The sequence below is a fragment of the Hypomesus transpacificus genome, chromosome 13 (assembly GCF_021917145.1).
Source record: "Hypomesus transpacificus isolate Combined female chromosome 13, fHypTra1, whole genome shotgun sequence".
Taxonomy (NCBI): domain Eukaryota; kingdom Metazoa; phylum Chordata; class Actinopteri; order Osmeriformes; family Osmeridae; genus Hypomesus; species Hypomesus transpacificus.
In genome coordinates this window covers 12,938,279-12,958,246 of record NC_061072.1, presented here as the reverse complement: position 1 = coordinate 12,958,246, position 19,968 = coordinate 12,938,279, and the positions used below count along the sequence as shown (strand labels likewise).

Genomic DNA, 19,968 nt, shown 5'->3' with positions numbered 1-19,968 from the left:
TCTTTCCATCCTCTGTCTCTCATCCCTCTTTCTCTCCATTTTCTTCCTCCCTCTTAATCTCTGTTTTCTTTTCTTGCTGAAGTAATGAGGGTACAGAGAGAGAGAGAGAGAGAGAGAGAGAGAGAGAGAGAGAGAGAGACCCCTCAGAGACACATATATTGTTCTAGAATACTATGGGGTGATGTTTCTGCAAGAGTTTTGTAAACTGTGTTTAGCAAAAAGCAGGTAGACTGAGAGGATTTGCTGTGGACTTGTTGGTGAAAGGCTGGAAGAATGATTTACAGGATTGTTGACCATGTACGGTTTGTATTGTAGATACACGCACATCTTATTCTAGCTAAACAACTGTGCTTATAAGTTTGACAGACTCAGCAGATGAGAATTGTATGTATGTATATATATGTCTTTATATATATGTGTGTCTGTGTGCATGTGTGTGTGTGTCAGAGCATGGTTAAGCGGGTGTGTGTTAGAGTGCTTGGAGAAGTCCAGTGTCAGCAGTAAGCTAACTGAGCTCGAGCTGTCCTCCTCAATGTCCCAGAGTCTGGCAGGAGGGGGAGGCTGAGAGAGGGAGCCCCCAGGCACCAGGACACCCAGGAGCCATGGTCATTATTACACAGAGGGGGGGGGGGGAAGAGAGGGGGGAGCGCAGGGGTGTAGAAACAGAGAGGGAGAGAGAGGGAAAGTGAGGAAGAGAGAGGGAGAGGGAGTGAGAGAGAGAGAGAGAGAGAGAGAGAGAGAGAGAGAGAGAGAGAGAGAGAGAGAGAGAGAGAGAGAGAGAGAGAGAGAGAGAGAGAGAGAGGAAGAGAGAGGGACGCACAGTAAATTGACAGATGAGGGTTACAGCACACTTACCTTGGAGCCTCGCTCGTTAAAAATAATCTCCACGTCTAAAATCTTCCCAAATTGCTGGAGAGAGAGATAGTGGGAGTCATAAAGAGAGAGAGAGAGACAGAGATAGAGACAGAAAGGTGGAAAAGAAGAGACAGAGAGAGAGAGAGAGAGAGAGAGAGGGGGAGAGAGAGAGAAAATATTAGAATGTCACATTCCCAATAATTACAACTCTCACCCTGGCTCTGAAATAGAATCCTTTACTGTCAACCTAGTCCATTAAGAGGATCCACTGTACACCCCTAAACACTCTGCACAGTACTGCCCTGTTCTCTTAACATGACTATACTGCCCCATTCACTCTTACAGTGACATCACTATACTGCTCTATGCACTATCAACACTCCTGGTCCACAGCTACTCCAGCCTAAAACAGGAGCTTACTGTAATGACCAAAGCGGCGGGGCGCAAGTGGGGGGCGAGAGAGAGGCAGGACGGTAAGTTGTAGAACCGTAATCACATCTTTTGTTCATACCAGCGGCCCTCACAATGGCTGTCACTGTGTTGTGTGAACGCACACACACAAACACACACACACACACACACATACTCGATCATCTCTGTCCAGAGAACGAGAACCTTTCTTAATAACAACCAGGGGAGATAGCAGGAAGAATAACCAATCAAGAGCAGCTATAATATAAACCATACATTTGTTTATTTTCCCCAGTGATGAAGGCCGCCATCATCATGGTAATTACCTGTCACCACGGTAATCATCGCCTGGTCGTTATGCCTTGGTCTCCTACAGCCTTATCTGATCTCAGTAATAATGTTCCTGATTGGACCAATTCCTCATCTTAATTGGCTGATTAGAGCCAGACTGAGGGGGATGGGGAGACCACACCTCCTCTTGGGCCTAGCTGGGGGTTGTCATGGTTATGGTGTTATATGACTAGTGTGTTTTCAGGTGTTGGCCTGTTAAAATGTGTACGTGTTTGTGTGTGTGTGAGTGTGTCTGTGTGTCTGTGTGTGTGTCTGTGTGTGTGTCTGTGGGTGTGTGTGTCTGTGTGTGTTTGGCTGGGTGTGTGACTGTGTGTGTGAGGGCGTGCAGTAGCAGGTCACCAGTGCTATGCTAATGTTAAGCCTTGGTTTCACCAGAACAGGACCTTGAATCAAAAAGTTTATTTCAATAAATAAATAAACATACTAGACCTAGCGTAGCACAGGCAAGGTCACACACACACACACAAACACACACACACAAACACACATATACTGCACCTCCTCACAAAGAAGGGGAATCCTCTCCTTCTCTGAGCATGTGCATGCAAACGGATATGTGTGCGAGCAACTTAGTGTGTGAGCAGGTTTGTGAGAGCAGGTGGGTGATGTGTGTGTGTGTGTGTGTGTGTGTGAGAGAGAGAGCAGGTGTGTGTGATATGTAACAAGTCCAGGTATTCTATCTAGGTGGTGTGTCAGCAGGTCATTAGCAGCAGAGCAGAAGAAGAGCGATTCTCCAGTCTCCTAATGACTGGAATGAAAGCAGCCTTTAATTGTTGTCTACAACGGCCATCTTATTTCATTAGAACTAATTACCCTGTCAGTTGGCTGTGAGGCCGTGGAACACACACACACACACAGCCACACACACAGACATGCCTGGCCCAGCTATTGCAAACACACACACACCCACACACAGAATAATGCAAATCTGCAAAAACACACACACAGGCAGAAACACACTTTCCTTGAACTTCTCAGTGTGGGCTCCCATACAGAGACGGGAGATTTTAACTGTTCGTTTCAGATTCAATAGGCCTGTGGTGCCGGTGAAATATAAACAACTGAACAGTGTGTGTGTGTGTGTGTGTGTTACAGTCATGGCGAGCTGGTGAGACGGTGTAATGGCTGATTTGTGATCCTCTATGTTCCCTTTTCCTAAACCAACACTCTAAAGCCCTTCATCAGCACTCATTACCTGGCACCACATGGAGACCAAACACATATCAGTAGCTCTAATGGTGAGGGTTGATGTGTGTGTGTGTGTGTGTGTGCATGTAGGTGAAGCTTTATGTCTCCACATTGGTAAATGAGCAAGTTCCATTACAATCCCATCATTCTCCTACTTCACCCTAACCCAACATACCACCCTCACACTCATAGAAAGAGACAAGAGAGAGAGAGAGAGAGAGAGAGAGAGATAGAGAGAGAGAGAGAGAGAGAGTATGAAAGGGAGAGATGAGAGGGAGGAAGAAAGGCCTTATGGGTAATCAGAATGTCGAATGTTCCCTGCATTAGGCTGCAGCAGCAGTTCCTGTGTGGAATGCTGAGAGCTGCCTGGCGCGTGGAGACGTCTAGGAGTAGTGATTACGGGAGGAACTGCAACCATTAAAACTCCATTAGAGGAGAGACCCTGATGGAAACCTCACACTGGAGTGCCACCCGCACACACACACACACACACATTTACCTGAAGCCCACCTCTGCAGTGTGTGTGTGTGTAATGATTCATTAAGGATCCCTGCCTCTGGGAATGGGGGTGGGGGGGACAGTGAGGACCCTCTTGCGGCCGGCTGGCTAAGTGCCTGCGTATTAATTAAACATGGTGCGGCCCCTCTCCAGGGTACAGAGGTAGCTGCAGCATCAGATGCTGGGTTTCACTCTGCGTGGCTTTGAGTGAACAGAGCCCAGTGCAACTGCTGCACCGCAGGAGCCGACCGCTGACATTCTGGCTCCCTGTCTCTGAGCACAGCTGGATGAAGCTATCAGCTGCCTCATGTTGTGCAAGCAGACACTCCCAGATCCTCATCTACATGCTGATAAATACACCAGTCTGTGTGTGGGCTGAATCAGATGAGGTAGTGTGCTTTTCTTTCTCCTTTTCTTTTCTCTCCTTGATTTGACTTAGTGAGCAGTGAGATGTTCCTCCACCTGTTCCTGAATGACCACAGTGCATGCTGGGAGTTGCGGTCCTAGTCTGCAAGTCACTAATTGGTGGTCAGATTAAGTGGGGGGGAATCCAGAGGTGAGGTGGTGGTGGTGGTTGGGAGGATAAGAGACTTAAATGAGTGGAGTGTTTTTCTGAATGCCAGTTCTTCCACTAACCATTAGAGCTTCATATAAAGTCTGGCCTTCCCCTAAATCTGTTCTCCCTAATTAGGAATTAAAGTCTAATAAGGATGGGTAATGAACCAGTGTCTCACTGCTCTGAGGCCATTGCTGACACACCCACACAGGCGCGCACACACACACACACACACACACACAGACAGACACACACACACACACACACACACACACACGCAGATTCACACACACTATTATACACACACCCAAACATTCTGATGCAGGCAAGCAGACATACACACACAGATTCACATACACACAGATGCACACGTACACACACAGACACACTGACGCAGACACACACACAAACACAAAAGCACACCTGCACACACAATCACCAACCACTTATTCTGTAGACTTTCCAGTGCTGGAATGTGGACCGTAATAGTTTCAGGGAGTCGATTGTGCAGATGGAGATAATCAGAGATAACCATTCAACATATGGGGGGCTGCTTCTCTTTACAAGACCAGCATTGATGTCCTGATATTGCTGCAGTATAATGTCTGCAGCTGAAAGGTCCATTAGCTAGAATGTTCTGGTAAAGCCTTAGTGTGGGGATGTGGTGCAGACATGTCAACAACCCACCGTAATATGACACACCAACTCTATTAAACAGTAAAAATATGTTTTAGATGGGGGAACAACTGTGGTGTGTGTATATGTGTGTGAAGTTATTTTCCACACTACCCAAGAGAGAATGTAACCATCAAAAGGTGTCCTGACGGCGCTTAAGACTAAAAAAGAAGCTGGAAAAACTAGTTTGAAAACTATTCGTTTTAAACATCCCCCCCAAAACTTTCCTGGAGATAGTTTAAGTGCATGTGGTCACCCCACCTCCCCCAACTGCCACCCCGCCCCCCCAAAAAAGAGAGAAATGAGGCTTCTCTTGATAGCCTCCCCTACCCCTGCCACCCCAGCAGACCTCTGGGGGGGCCTGGTCTTTAGAGGTCTTCGTCAGTGCACCCCGTCTTCTAACAGCTTGAGAGGAGCTCTGAGCACCACTGATTGTCGTAAGGGCGACCAGATTGTCTGTCTCTTCCAATCCTTCTCTTCTGGGGTCCTCCCTTTCTCTTCTCTCCCTCGTCTCTCCTCTCCTCTCTCGGTGTCACTGGCTAATTGTGCTGCAGTGCTCAGAGCCTTGGAGACCCTGCTAAGTGACTGGGGAGTGTTGAGTCAGAGACTCCCAGTCCTACATTAATACACACACACACATACACATGCACACACACACATACACATGCACACACACACATACACATGCACACACACACATACACATGCACACACACACATACACATGCACACACACACATACACGTAAATCCTCCCGACGCCCCTAACAGGAGCTGTCACCCAACACACACCTAATGAGGATAAACTCCCTTTTAACCGCGCTGAGGAATCCCATTAATTGACTCTCCATGGCGGGACCCTTCCATCTCCACTCCTCTCCCCAGATCAAGGGCTCCGAGGCTGGGGAGGCGAGGGGGACGGGTGCCCCTCTCTGGAGCACTGAGCCGGAGGGAACAGATGTTCCAGTCCTTCAGAGTAGGGATAAGTCTCCAGCCTCCTATTACAGGAGATGTTAGAGCCAGGCTTGAACACTGACACCAGCAAACACACCATCCCTCGCTTCTCTATACTTTTTCCACTAACAAGCCAGCTAATGCCAACACACACACACACACACAGATCAGCACACACACACTGGTTCTCCATGTATGTGTTTCTCAAGCGCCTGGGAACAGGCTGTCATTTCAGTGTCTCTGCGGTCGTTTTTTGTCCTGCCTACCTCTTTATCTTTTTCTACCTCTCTTTCCCCTCGCTTTCTGTCTTTCTGTCTTTCCACAAGTAATCACACCAGCAGAGTCTCAGTATCTCCAAGGCTCAACTCTCCACAGAGCCACGCGGACAGCCTGTGAACTGACAGTTCCAGGACTCTCCTCACAACTCGATGGAGGAACTTTCCACAGAGCTCTAAGTCACTGAGGTATTCTGAGTTCTTCTGGGGATAAAGGGGTTCTGGTTAGAGCTGGCTGGGGTGAGATGGGTTCTGGTTAGAGCTGGCTGGGGTGAGATGACCAGAAAACTAGGTAGATTGAGGATAGAGGTCCTATCTAGAACATACATCTTGTTCAATAGGTTGGAATATTACCTGCAGCTTCACATTAGCGGACCCAACCTGAAGGCTGAGGGTGAGCCCAGCCTGGCCTGGTCTAGGATAGTTTGCTTTGTCAGTCTAAATGACTAAAGACATTCCTTCTGAACTACAGGGACATGTCTGCTTACACCTCCCCTCCAAGGACTGGTTAAGGGCGGCCCCCATTGATAAAACATTCATTCCTTATCCTAATTTGGGCAGAAAGCTGTGTGGAGGTTAAAGGGTGAATTATTTAACATGTCTCTAAAAGTTATGACAAGAATATCTTTAGCGAAGACAGGGCGGGGCAGGACAGGACAGTCTCCAAGAGATCCAGTTGACTATGGGAGATCACACTCTGCTGGATGCTTACACAGAAGGTGTATGTGTCTTTCTGCGTTTGTGTGTGTAACTGTGTGTGTGTTTGTGTCCATGTCTCTGTCTATGTGCGTTTGTGCGTGTGTGTGTGCTAGGTCAACACTATTTGTCCTGCGTATCCTGGTCGGGAGATGTGCTTATGATGTGCATTATGACACTCCAGCAGTGAACATGTCAGACCCAGCGGAGAATGAGAATGTTATTTTCTAGATCTTTCTGCCCACCTCTTGTTCTGCCCCCTGGGGATCCTCATTGTGTTCAAAGTTGAGGGTGCAGCATGTTCTTTCTTCTGAGTTGGGTGGCTTTGTTTTGATTGGACGCACCATGGTGGATCCTGATGCCACGGGGTTTAGCTGTGGCTGGGACTGTGCTGTGTTTTGCTGCTTTGATGCGCGTGTGATGTCTGTGATCTTTGATGTCTTCTGATGTGTTGTGCGCTGTGTGTTGGCCATTGCTGAGGACTGAGTTTCGTTTTAGATGCTATTGTATGGTGGTGATATGTCATGTTATGTAGTGTCGTATATTATTGTGTGGTAGTATTGTGATAGTTACGCATTGTGCGGTAGGATTGTGTGCTGTCGCTGTGTTGTGTGCCAGTGTGCTCAACACTCACCCCAAACATCTGTCTGAGGTCGGGGTCCCGGAAGCGGAAGGGGATGTTGGAGACGTGTAACCTCTTGGGCTGCTGCTTCTCCGAGGAGTCTGACAGCTGCAGCTGCAGCTGCTGGGAGCCCTCTGTCTGCGCCACCTCCTCCGCCTGCCCCACCGGAAACACAGGACAGAGAAGTTTAGTTCCTACCCCCGGGACAGAGTTTTCACAAACACTGGAGGCATTACTGTAATAAGAAAGGATGGATAGGGAGAGACCGGTCCTGAGAAATGGCTAGATGAAGAACAGAGTGAGAGAAAGAGAGATGAAGGGAGAGAGAGGAAGAGAGAGAGAGAGTGGGAGAGAGGGAGAGTGAGGGACAGAGAGGGAGAGAGAGGGAGAGAGAGAGGGAGAGCGAGGGAGAGAGAGGGAGAGAGACAGAGGGACAGAGAGTGAGAGTGAGGGAGAGAGAGGGAGAGAGAGGGAGAGCGAGAGGAGAGAGAGAGAGAGGGAGAGCGAGGGAGAGAGAGGGAGAGAGAGGGAGAGAGCGTTTTCGGCCCCCGTCTCCCAGCCCGTATGTGTTTTCCTGTCCATCACAGGCAGGACGGGAGGCAGTGATGTTCTATAAAGTTTCCGTTGAGTGACGGCCCCTTTGAGGTGTCGGCGTGACAACCTCCATTTACTTCACTGTTATCGGAGTCGCCGCGGCGACAGGGATCTGTGTCAGTCTGACCAGGGGACGCCTGCGCCGCCATGCGCCGGGCCCCCTGGGAGACGGAGTGCAGAGAGGGGACTGCGAGAGCGGGAGGACGTTTCAGCATGTGCAGCAGTTGTAGAGGAGATGGGCAGACAAGAGGAGGAGAGTGAAGGAGGAGGAGAGGAGGTGGAGAGAGAAGAGGAGGAGGAGGAGGGGGAGCCTTCATGTACATAATGAATTCATAGAACATGGAGAGGCGGGAGGGAGGGAGGGATGAAGTGACGGAGGGATGGAAAGATAGAGGGATGAAGAGATGATGTCAGCTAAACCTGCCTGGGGGTGGGCTCGATCAATGAGAGAGAACTGCTGAAGACAGCGAGAGAGGGAGAGAGGGGGAAGAAGAGCTGAGGGAGGGGGAGGGAGGGAGCTAAAGAGGGGGCAAGGGAAGGAGTGGCGGAGAGATTAGGAGAGGAAAAGAGGACAGGAGGGGTGAAGAGAAAAAAGGGATGGAGAAAGAGAGGGATAGCAGAAGGAGATACAAGGGTGGAGGAAGATAACAGAGCAATAGCATGAAGTAAATGAGTGTACAGAGGGGAAGGTGTGTGTGTGTGTTTGTGTGTGTGCTGATTACAGCAAACTGAAAGGAGAGGGTGAGTAAGGATAAAAGCATGGCCACTTCACACAAGCCGTGCACCTGTGAGTGTGCATGTGCGTGCGTGTGAATGTGTGTGTGTGTTTAACAGCAAAGTGGTTATATCAATCACTGAAGGGTGGCAGACTCCAACCCTGTTATGATAAAGCACACACATACAGGCACTTAGTCCCATGCCTACCCTCAATCCTGAACACACACACACACACACATTCAAAAACGCACACACACACATTCCGTAGGGGTTTAGTGTGTGCAGGACAGATGGATGGTCCCAGGCACAGGGGTAATTGGCCCTCTCGTCCCCCCACTCTGGGCTCTGTCTCCTGGTAGGACAGGCTAGGCAAGGCCCAGGTCCAGCCGGCCCACTGGGCCTCTGTCATCAGTCATGAGCACAGGCTTGGACCCTCACTGGAGAGCCCAGGCTCTGAGTAAATACACACACACACACAAACACACACCTCTCGTCCCCTAAATTGTACCTTCCTTCCCCTCCTTCACTCCTCCCTGCCCCCTCCATCATTTTAACGTGTCTCTCTCCCCCCCAAGGGTCCCCCTCCCATCCTCTCCTCCCTCTCATCCTCTCCTCCCTCCCATCTTCTCTTTCCCCCTTCTCCCAGCCCAAGCTAAGCAGTCTTCCACTGACTTATCAATTTAATTTGCGGTTTAATGTGTCTAAATTGCATGTCAATGACACTGCAGCTCCTCTGGTTCATGTCTTCACTTCCAGTAGAGGAGCCAGACCGGGCTTGGCCGAGCCGGGCCGGGCTACACTAGCCTTGTTGGTTCTAACTTGAATTTGCCTTGGAACTGGAAACAGGATTAGGTTGTTTGTGGATTAACTGTTTAGTTCCCTTTTGTAGTGGAAAGATCCTGGCTGTACCGTAGCAATAGTGCATGTGTGCATTGAGCCATAGACCAGTTATAGTGTGTGTTGCTGGCTGTAGTTTAACTGTGGTGTGTGTGTAAGCTGGCTGTAGTGCAGCAGTAGTGTGTGTGTGTGTGAGAGCTGGCTGTAGTGCAGCAGTAGCGTGTGTGTGTGTGTGTGTGTGTGTGTGCGTGAGCTGGCTGTAGTGCAGCAGTAGTGTGTGTGTGTGTGTGAGCTGGCTGTAGTGCAGCAGGATGTGAAGGCGTGTAGCGGCGTCCGTGTCTCTCTACTGTGACCACAGAGCAGCGAGGCAGTCAGAGGAGGTAATTACATGAACATTATCATACACAAGCAGCCTCGGCATCCCCTGCTCTCCCTGACGCTATGTGTGTGTGTGTGTGTGTACTTGTGTGTGTGTGAGAGAGGCGGCAAGCTTATCTGAGCCACCGAGTCTTAGTTCAGTCACATATTTGACACAAAGTCTCGCTCCCCCCTCCACCACACAGACACGCTCACATGTACACACACTCTCACACACACACACACACGCACACACACGCACACACACACACACAGAGAGAGAGGGGTGCTGAGGCAGCAGTATCCAGGCTGTAATTGAAGCTATCAGATGGAAGAGTTGCCAGACAGGTAGATTACACACGATTAGAATGATACGGCCCTCTCTCACTGGGGATTAGACCCACTGGGTCTACCACACACACACATACTGTGCACACACACACACACACACACACACGCACAGGCACGCAATCACCCATACAGCATGAAGGCATTCACAGACAGACACACACACGCAAAAACGCGCACACACACGCAAACATGGTTTCTCTCTCTCACGCAATCTTTCCCTCTTCTGATTGGAGTAGAGGGTTCTGGGGTTGATAGTCTTTCATGTGTCCATCAGCTATGAACTCTGTACTAAGAAGAATTCAGAAGGCTAGTTTTACACACACACACACACATGCATGCACACACACCATACAGTATGCAACCCACTGATAGGAGAGGTGAAGAGAAGAGAGGAAAGGTGACTACGGAGAGCGAGGGAGATGTCTGTCCTCTCTGTCTTCTTGTCTTTCTCCCTCCCTTATCCCTCAGTCTCTCTACCCTGTTCTCTCTCTATCTCCCCACATCTCTCTCGCTCTCTAACCCCTCTCTTTCTGCACCTCGGCCATTTCTGCGTCCCTCTTCTCCTGTCTCTCTTTTCCTCCCCTCTCTCCTTCTTCCCTACCACTGCCCCTCTCTCCCTCCTCCATTCAGCCAGGCTTGGTTGATGTGTCCAGACAGTAAGGGAAGAAGCAGACCTAAATTACATTTAACAGCAAATTGAAAAGATGGCAGCTGAGGAGTGAGCCTTATCAAGGAGGAAGCCTCATCCCCCCTCTCCTCTCATCCCCCTCTCATCCCTCCCCCTCTCCTCCCTCTCCTCTCTCTCCCTCTCCTCTTTCTCCTCTCTCCCTCTCCCCTCCCATCTCTTCCACTCGTTTCTCTCTTTTTTACTCCCTCGCTCTATTCAATCAGCATCTTTGACTCTATCTCTCCCAACGCCACACATTTCGTCCTCGGCCTTTTGGTTTAAAACACCATTGCTTCTTTGTAGATGGCAGTACGTGTGTTTTGTTTGCAGAGCATTAACAACAAACAAACCAATCAGCGTTCCGCATGTCTGAATCGATAACGGAAACCCAGGCTTTAGGCATGCGTGCGAGTGTGTGCGTTGCTAGAGAGCACACTGGGCTCACCGTTACCGTGGAGGCCGTGAGGGGAGGGGCGTTGCTGTCGCTGCCGGTCTGGTCCCCGGCGTGCGTCTGCGACGGCGTGTAGAGGGCGAGGGCGTGCTCCGCCACTGAGCTCTGGCCGGGGTAGTCTGCTGGAGGGTGGGGGTGGGGGGCCACGTACTCGGCCGGAATGGGGTTCTGGGGGGGAGGGGGGTACTGGGTCGGGGGGTAGGGCTGGGCCATGGCTTCAGGGGGGGCGGGGGCCTCTTGGTTACCCTGCGGAGAGAGAGAAAGAGAGGGGGGTTAGCGACAGGACTGCACTCTAACACAGCTCCAGCATTGAAGAGAACCCCCCCCGACGCATGGTTTCCATGAGAACGGAGGAAGAGGAGAAAGAAGGAGAGACGGAGGATGGAAGATGGAGGGATGAGGTGGGAGAGTTTCCCGAAACACCAGGCAATCTCATCGAGAGTGTGTGTGTGTGTGCATGTCACTTTGTGTGTGTGTGTGTGTGCACGTCACTTTGTGTGTGTGTGTGTGTGCACGTCACTTTGTTCTCTATATGTGTGTTTGTGTGTGTGTGTGTGTGTGTGAGACAGCGTGTGACAAGAACACATGGGTTGAGAGGGCTATCATATCAGCTCTCACTCTAGATTAACAGTCTGTTTGATCACTGCACACCCATTATGTGGAACAGCGCTCAGTCGACACACACACATACACACACGCCCCCTCCCCCTTCATACAGACACATGTACACCCTTGCCCCTCCACACACACACGCACACGCACACATGCACAGAAACACACACTAAATGAAGAGGACCTAAATTGCTCTGCAGGAGATGAGCTAGAGATCAATTAACTGATACATATATGATAATCTTTGATTTGAACAGGTTTTCTAATGCAAACCACCCCTCCCTCCTTTCAACAAGCCCCACCTCTTTCTCCATCTCTTTCTTTCTCTACCACATTTTTATATTCCGTTTATCACTTTCCATTGTATCTCCCCCCCCTTCATCCCCCTTCCTCCCCCCTCCACCCCCCTCTCTGCTGTGGGCAGTCATGCTATCATTTACTTGATGACCCTTCATAAATAACGATTCCTACTTCCTGACCCAATCCAACTTTGCCCACCGCAAACTTCCCCAAACTTTGGGAAACCGGCTCTGATCTGAAATCAATCAAGACAGCTTCTTTAAACAGATGGCAAATGACCCCAGTTATTTACAAAGGTGGCTGTGATCAATACTGGCCATCGCACATTTCTGTTCTCCCTGCATTGAGATTGATGATGCTGAACGTTAACAAAGCGCTGTGGCCATCTCTGGCTCTGGTCCCCAGCCTCCTCCCAGCAAACCTGCCCAGCGAGGGGCGTCTCAGGCTCTGGTCCCCAGCCTCCTCCCAGCACACCTGCCCAGCGAGGGGCGTCTCATCTGGGCTCAGCTCCGCACCTGCACCGCCTCAGGACCAGCTGTGGAAGTGGTGGTGTGTGTGGTGCTGCGCTGCACTAACTGTCCAGTTTACATTTTGGCTCTATAACGCATTCGTTTTGGTTCCATGACATGTATGTTGCTCTTTCTCAACCCTCTTAGCTTCTGTGTGAAATCTTTTTTTTTCTCTCTCCCTTACCTCCTCTATATTTCTCTCTCTCTCTCTCTCTCTCTCTCTCTTTTTCTTTCGGTCTGTTCTCACCATAGGAGTGTAAGCCTGGGGCTAGAGCCATGCTGTTTTAGGCTTATCGATAGACCTCTCTCCCAGACCTGATATACAGCCTCACACACACACACACGAACGCACACACGAACGCACACACGAACGCACACACACACACACACACACACACACACACACACACACACACACACACACACACACACACACACACACACACACACACACACACACACACACACACACACACACTCATGGGAGGAGTGAGAGCTTTCAGCCTGGTTGAGTAATGGCATCCTGCTCTTTGGGAGAGAGCCAGAGGGAGAAATGGTTCACCCGCAAGTTTTCTTTTTAATAAACCTAAATCACAAACTGATGTGTAATATATCTGACCAGGGACCATACTGCTGCTACTAGTACACGCATGCACACACACACACAATCACAGTCAACGCCCCAGTTTCCTTGGATGGGTTATGTTTGCTAAAAGGGAGGAGGGAGAGACAGACTTGAGTGTCATCACTAGAAGAGAGCCAGAGAGTAAAAGAAGAGAAGGAGAAAGAGGGACGAGAAGAGAAATAGAGTTAGAGAGGGCAAGAGAAAGAGAAAGAGAAAAAGAGAGACAGAGAGAGAGAGGGCGGGGGTGAGAGAAAGAGAGAGTTTCCGTCATCTATCAAAGTGACTAAGGTGGTGACTCACAGTGAAACATCCTCAGATTCTTGTCAAATTAAAATGGTAAATGATTTCTCCTATGAGGAACATCATGCTTACTATCTATCCTTCCCTCCATCCCTCTGCCAATCCACCTCTCCTCTCCTCCCTCTTCTGCTCTCTATCTCTCTGGACTCCCTCCCTGTTTGGGTTTATTTGACTGTGGATCAGTGGAGCATCATACATGTTAGATTGACTCTGGCACTTTATACTATAGTTGTCACACGCACACACACACACACACAAACACACACACATACACGCGTTCAAACATGGACCCACACAGACAAACCGTACTTCCTTATCTCGACAGTAATTGTTTCTAAACCTTGAGACACACACTTTCTAAATGTATGTGTGTGTCCGCGGTTCACACAAAGAGGGCCAGAGAGCCTGCAAACAATCCAGACACACAGGTCTATTACTGGACTACAACCAGCACACCTCTAAATCACAGTCAAGGGTCTGCATGTGTGGGTGTGTGCATGTGGGAGCGGGAGTAGGTAATTAAAAGGCCTAAACACACACTCACACACACATACACACAAACAGACGCGCATACAAACAAACACACACACACACAAGCACAGTAGGTGTGTGTCTGGTATTGATCGGTCTCTCTGCAGCTAGCTTCCATCGCCCCAGGCATCTCTCCACCCCTGCTGCCCAACACTGTGGTAGTCTGCTGAGGCAGTGTGTGTGTGTTTGTGTAAATGTGTGTGTCCAGGGTTTAGGCATGGGTCTGTGTCTCTCCAGTGTATATCTGTCCTAATGATGTGGGCTCAGGCTGGCTACTGGCTGCATGGAGAATGGGGACAAAACACAGGAGCAGCTATTGAATCACTGCACACACACATGTTTTTCCCTGAAAAAACACATCTTGGAAATGGGCATGTGTGTGAGTGGTTTCAGAGACACCAGGCTGGTGTGATGCGGTGGTCCCATGTGTGTGTTTGTGGAAGTGACACGCTCTGTCTGCCACGCTCACAGCGGAGGACAACCCCCCCACCCCCACCCCTCCCACACTCGACCCCCGGCGCCTCGTATCAACCCAACTTTATTGTTCTACTCTGACACAGACAACTAATGAATATTGGGGCACAGAGGCACCGTGGCGCAGGGTCAATAAACCCAGGGACTGTGTACCAAGACACAAACACACTCACAAGCACACACACTCACAAGACACATGGCGAAACACGCGCTCACACACACACGCTCACACACACATGCACGCACACATACAGTATGTACGCAGGAGCAAACACATGCACAAAACCTCAGCTGCATAAACAATTATGCTCCGGCTCAGGTCTTTACAGAAAGCACACACACACGCATGCATACACACACACAGGAACGCATACATTTGAACATACACACCGACACACACCACTGAAGTGCTGGCAGTATCCATTGGGGATCCAGTCTCGCTCTCACATATGTAGACAGGACACATTAAAGAGACTGATACTAGTAGTAACATCACTCCCCTCTCTCCCGTCACCGCCGCGTGTTCTGCACCGTACCCAGCGGACCCGCAGTACCCACCAGTGTGTGTGTGTGTGTATGTGTCGGGTTTCTAACATACCACTATAAAAGCAGATGGTATGCGGTATCTAAGTGAGGGTGGAGGGCAGGGGAGGGAGGATTGAGAACAGGGTGGTGAACAACCAGAATCAATGATCTGGGTCTGGGTCAGAATGGAAAACACATATGGGGGGTATATGCCCCTCACACACACACACACACACACACACACACACACACACACACCTCCACACGCAGACACACACCCACACACCTCCACACACACACATACACACACACACACACATAGGTCTGCAGCCTCCTCCATCATTCCACACAACTATGTAAACAGACAAGAAAGTTCTGCTTTGGGGGTGATTAATATTGATGTGCACTGCAGACTTCAGACAGAGTGAGATATAGGGATGGAAAGAAGGGATGGAGAGGAAGATATAGAGAGATAGACATAGAGACGGGGGAGTGAAAGCGGGTGTCAGAGTTGGGCAAGAGGATGGGGGAGCATTCCCAAAACTCTGTAAACAAAACAGAGTTGGTTTAGCTGAATCCTCACTGATTACTCACAAATAAACCCTTTACCTCTCCTTCTCTCCCACTCTCTCTCCTCTGTTTCCCCTCTCCCCTGACAGAGGCTGCATGCTTTGGACGTTAATTACAACCTCTGCAACAGTCCCCCAGATTTCCACAGGCACACAGACACAGACACACACACACACACACTAGTGCATTAGCAAACACCCTAACAAACAGACTATGAGGAAGTAGTGAAGAGAGAGAGTGAAAGGGAGAGACAGAATAAGATAGACACACAGAAAGAGAGACAAACAGAGAGTGAGAGAAGACAATGAGGGGAGGGACAGAAAAGAGACTGAAAGGGGTGGAGAAAGAGAGAGAGAGAGAGAGAGAGAGAGAGAGAGAGAGAGAGAGAGAGAGAGAGAGAGAGAGAGAGAGAGAGAGAGAGAGAGAGAGAGAGAGAGAGTGGTTCTGTGGCGGCTTCAGCACTAGTCTCAATACAGTCAGATCATTACAAGACTATTAAGGCAATTTACTGACTAACACAGAGACACAGACAAAGGGAAAAAAATTGAGGGATAGGGAGAGAGGGAGAGAGAGAGGTTTGTGCAGGGACGAACCCCTCAGGACATAAGAAGGAAAGTTTAATTCTCACACATATTCTATAGGTCTCATCCATTCTCTTCATCCACAGTCCCCCCATATCTCCTCTGAAAACACTAACCCAATCACTCTCTTACCCCCCTATTCCACAACCACCACCTGAGAGGCCCATAACTCCACCCTGTCTAATTCGTTTTGTCTCTGTGACAACCGTTTTTAATAATGTTTATTAATTAGCGCTGTCTGCCGGCCTGTCAGGCTGAGTATTATTTTATTCAGGCACTATTAGGCCGTCCTGTTTCACAAGCTCGGGTCCTTCCCAGGCGAGGCGGCTGGGGAGGCAGCCATCGATAACTCAGCCAGCCCCTCCACTAACGGCGGGCTAGCACGCTAACGCACGCCGCCACCCCCACCATAAATCGGCCCGGTGGACGACAGCCAGAGGAATAGTGTTCCAGTCACCTGAGCAACAGGGCAGCCCTCGTCACACGCAGCCACACACATACACACACATGCTGATACACACACACACACACACGGGCTGACACACACACAAACACACGGGCTGACACACATGCTTGCGACACACACGTTCAAAATGTACACATTTCACACACAGATTAATAAACATACAACCAATCATACAAGCATGAGTAATACAGCATACACATACACTGCAAACACACAAACACACACACAGAGGCATTTATTAGGAGTTGTAATCCCTCCCCAGTTGTGTTATAATCATTAAATAATTAAAATACTAAACTCAAATCTACTGTGTTGTAATGTATTCTGCACTGTAAAATAGTCCCATCTGCACAACACAGTAATGCAGCCTCCCTTGCTGAACAGACTAATTCTCCTCTTACTGTAATTATGCTGAAATAAGCTAAATAGGCAGGGGAAAGAGAAGGAAACAACATGGAAATATGGGGATGAAGAAGGAGAGGGAGAGAGAGAGGCTACAAACACCACACAAGACCGAATAAACAGATAAACAAGCCGGATTAGTCCAAGTTCTAAAAGACGTAGTCATGGAAACATTTCCCCGACTGTCTCTACCAGCACAGCTACAGGAGGGCGTGTGTGTATAAGTCTGTATGTGTGTATACACATCCAATATGTGTTTGTGCATTAGTTTGTATGTGTGTGTTTGTGTGTGTGGATAGCCTACTGTGAGCTTCAATACTTTAGTGGTCTTTTGTGGTCATCAGTGTTTTGTATAACTTAGCTGCACTGCTTCAGCGCCTCAGTTGAACCTTTTAAGGCAGGATCAGGCATGGTTCAAATGCTATGCTATGAATGTGTGTGTCCGTGGATGTGCGTCTTTGCTGATGTGTGTGCATGTGTGTGCATGTGTGTGTATGTGTGTGCATGTGTGCGTACGTGTGTGTATGTGTGTGTGCACTGACAGAGAAGCAGGGGAATCTAATTTAACACTCCACTGAGCAGAGATTGGCCGACACTCCCAGTCCCTCAGTGGCCAAACAGGGACACTCAACAGTGTGTGTGTGTGCTGAGGGCCAAACTGTATCCCTCAGACTTCACAGTGCAATGATAGAGAGAGAGAAAGAGAAAGACAGAGAGGAAGAGGGGGGGGGGGGGGGGAGGAGAGAGAGAAAGAGAGACAGAGAGAAAGGGAGCAGAGAAGAAGAGCAGAGACAGGGTAGACGACAAGAGATGTGCAGGCGCTGGTGAGCAGAGCTACTTGTGATTCTGGGAGCGTCTCCGCTCCGGACTCTCTCTCCCTCTCTCCCTCTCTCCGTCTCGTCTCCCTGTAGAGCTGCTACATGATATCCACTAACCCCTGTAACAATGGTAACATATGTAAATCTGCCTCGCTGCCCTATTCAATCAGCCGGTGGCACAAAGACACTGACACTAGGAGCAGGGCGCAGGGAGAGGAGCAGACACACACACAGGCCCACACACACATACACACACACAGGCCCACACACACATACACACACACAGGCACATACCCATACACAAACACGCACAGAAACAAACATGCATACACACTCTTTCAGGGACATACAAGCACACAGGCGCGCACAATCTTACACACACACACACACACACACACACACACACACACACACACACACACTGAAAAGAAAGGGAAGCACAGAGGGAAAGGCCCTAAAGACTGCTCTCCTGCTGATCAGTTAAGACTGGAGAATATTATGATTAGAGAGATAAGCGTGTGTGATGACAAGCCATACTCCTCCTACTCCTCCTCCCTCGCCCATTCCACCCCTCCATCTCTTCTCTCTTCAGTGCACAGACCAGATATCACCAGCTCTAATGGACCATGCCTCTCATCTCCTTAATGATGGGGCCTACAAGCTATCGGTTAGTGTATGTAACTGAAACCTTGCTATACATCAAGATGGACAGATAGTTAGATGCATAGATAGATAGAAACAGTTAGGCAATGCCAGTGAAGAAGTACAGGACCACTTACAGTATCTGTCTTCAAACCGCGTGTCTTCTATTGATTACTTAACAAAACACACACACGTACACACACACACACACAGTTATAACCGTACACCAGGGATACCCTCAAACTACCCCGCCCCAGTCTGAGAACAGCAGTGTAATTGGATATGCTGCACCTGTGCTCCTCTCTTTGGCTCCCTCCAATCCCTGCTGATCAATCAGACTGACCCATGGGACGCTGGGAGATATGCTAATCAGTGGCCAATCGGGTTTCCAGAGAGTAGAGGGTATGCAAATGAGAGGATTTGATATCTGCTTCCTGATCAATTTATCAATGAAATGCATCCCCTTTGGAGGTAACTGGGCCTATTCCCATACATATGCATGCACACACACCAACACACACACACACACACACTCCTTAATGCTTATTTGTACAGCACACAAGAACACATCATTTCAAAGATGTACCCAAACGAACGCGGATACGCATTCACATGCCAAAACATCAAAGGGTTTTAATGGAAATACCAACATTAATATGCATGCCACCTTGCATGCAAGCATGTTTTGCCCACATGAAGTGCAATGCACATTAATGCAAAGAATAGTGTACACACAACAGGCTGAGAGCAGACCACTTTCGGCACCTAAAGAAAAACATATCCCCCCCACACGCAAACACACACCAACACTTACACACACGCATGCACACTGGTAAATTGATAATACTGTACATAAGTAACCAACCCTGCGCATACAAAACCAGACACACACACACACACACACACACACGTGGTAAGCAGGAGCCGGGTGCGAGGGAGAAGCCTGACACAGTAAATAAAAATACAATTTCCCAAAGTGACACTTCCATTCTGCTGTGGGCCCAGTCAGCTGACGGTAATTACTTCACACATTCACACAGATGGCTGTGCTCTGCTTTAGGCCCCCACCCTGCAGCGACACTCCCCCCCCCCCCACACACACACACACACACTACCATTTCAACTTCCCTTTCTCCCATCACTCCCTTAGCTTCCAGCACACACCTCCATCCCTCCACCCTCCATCCCTCTCTCCTCCCATCCCTCCCTCCATCTTTCCAGGTCAGGGTAATAGGTTCTTCCATTAAAGAGCAAAGCTGCTTGTTCAATCTCCTGACATTCTACCAGGCCCTCTCTATAGGGTACTGTACCAAGGGCCCCTAGTACCAAGTCACACACGCACACACACACACACACACACACACACACACACACACACTCCCCTGCCATGGGTAGAGGGCCCCCATCTTTTTCCATAACGCAGTGTAAATAATGCACCACACAACATGACAACACAACACAAAAAAAATGGAAGACTCTATGTCCAGTCCAGCACTGCACACCGTGCTGTGACAGGCTACATGGTGAAGTGTGTGTGTGTGTTGAAGACTGCACACACT

At 49.3% G+C, this 19,968-nt stretch overlaps 1 protein-coding gene across 1 annotated transcript in view; it reads right to left on the bottom strand.

The window, feature by feature from the left end:
• Positions 1 to 11,267, bottom strand: part of rbfox3a (RNA binding fox-1 homolog 3a) — a 36,251-nt gene extending 24,984 nt beyond the window's left edge. Inside the window, exons 1-3 of the mRNA XM_047032397.1 lie at positions 11,049 to 11,267; positions 7,093 to 7,236; positions 856 to 909 (exon numbers count right to left, since the gene is read on the bottom strand). Coding sequence (XP_046888353.1) covers positions 856 to 909; positions 7,093 to 7,236; positions 11,049 to 11,267 — 417 coding nt within the window. The remainder of the gene's footprint in view (positions 1 to 855; positions 910 to 7,092; positions 7,237 to 11,048) is intronic.
• Positions 11,268 to 19,968: the final 8,701 nt, after the last annotated feature.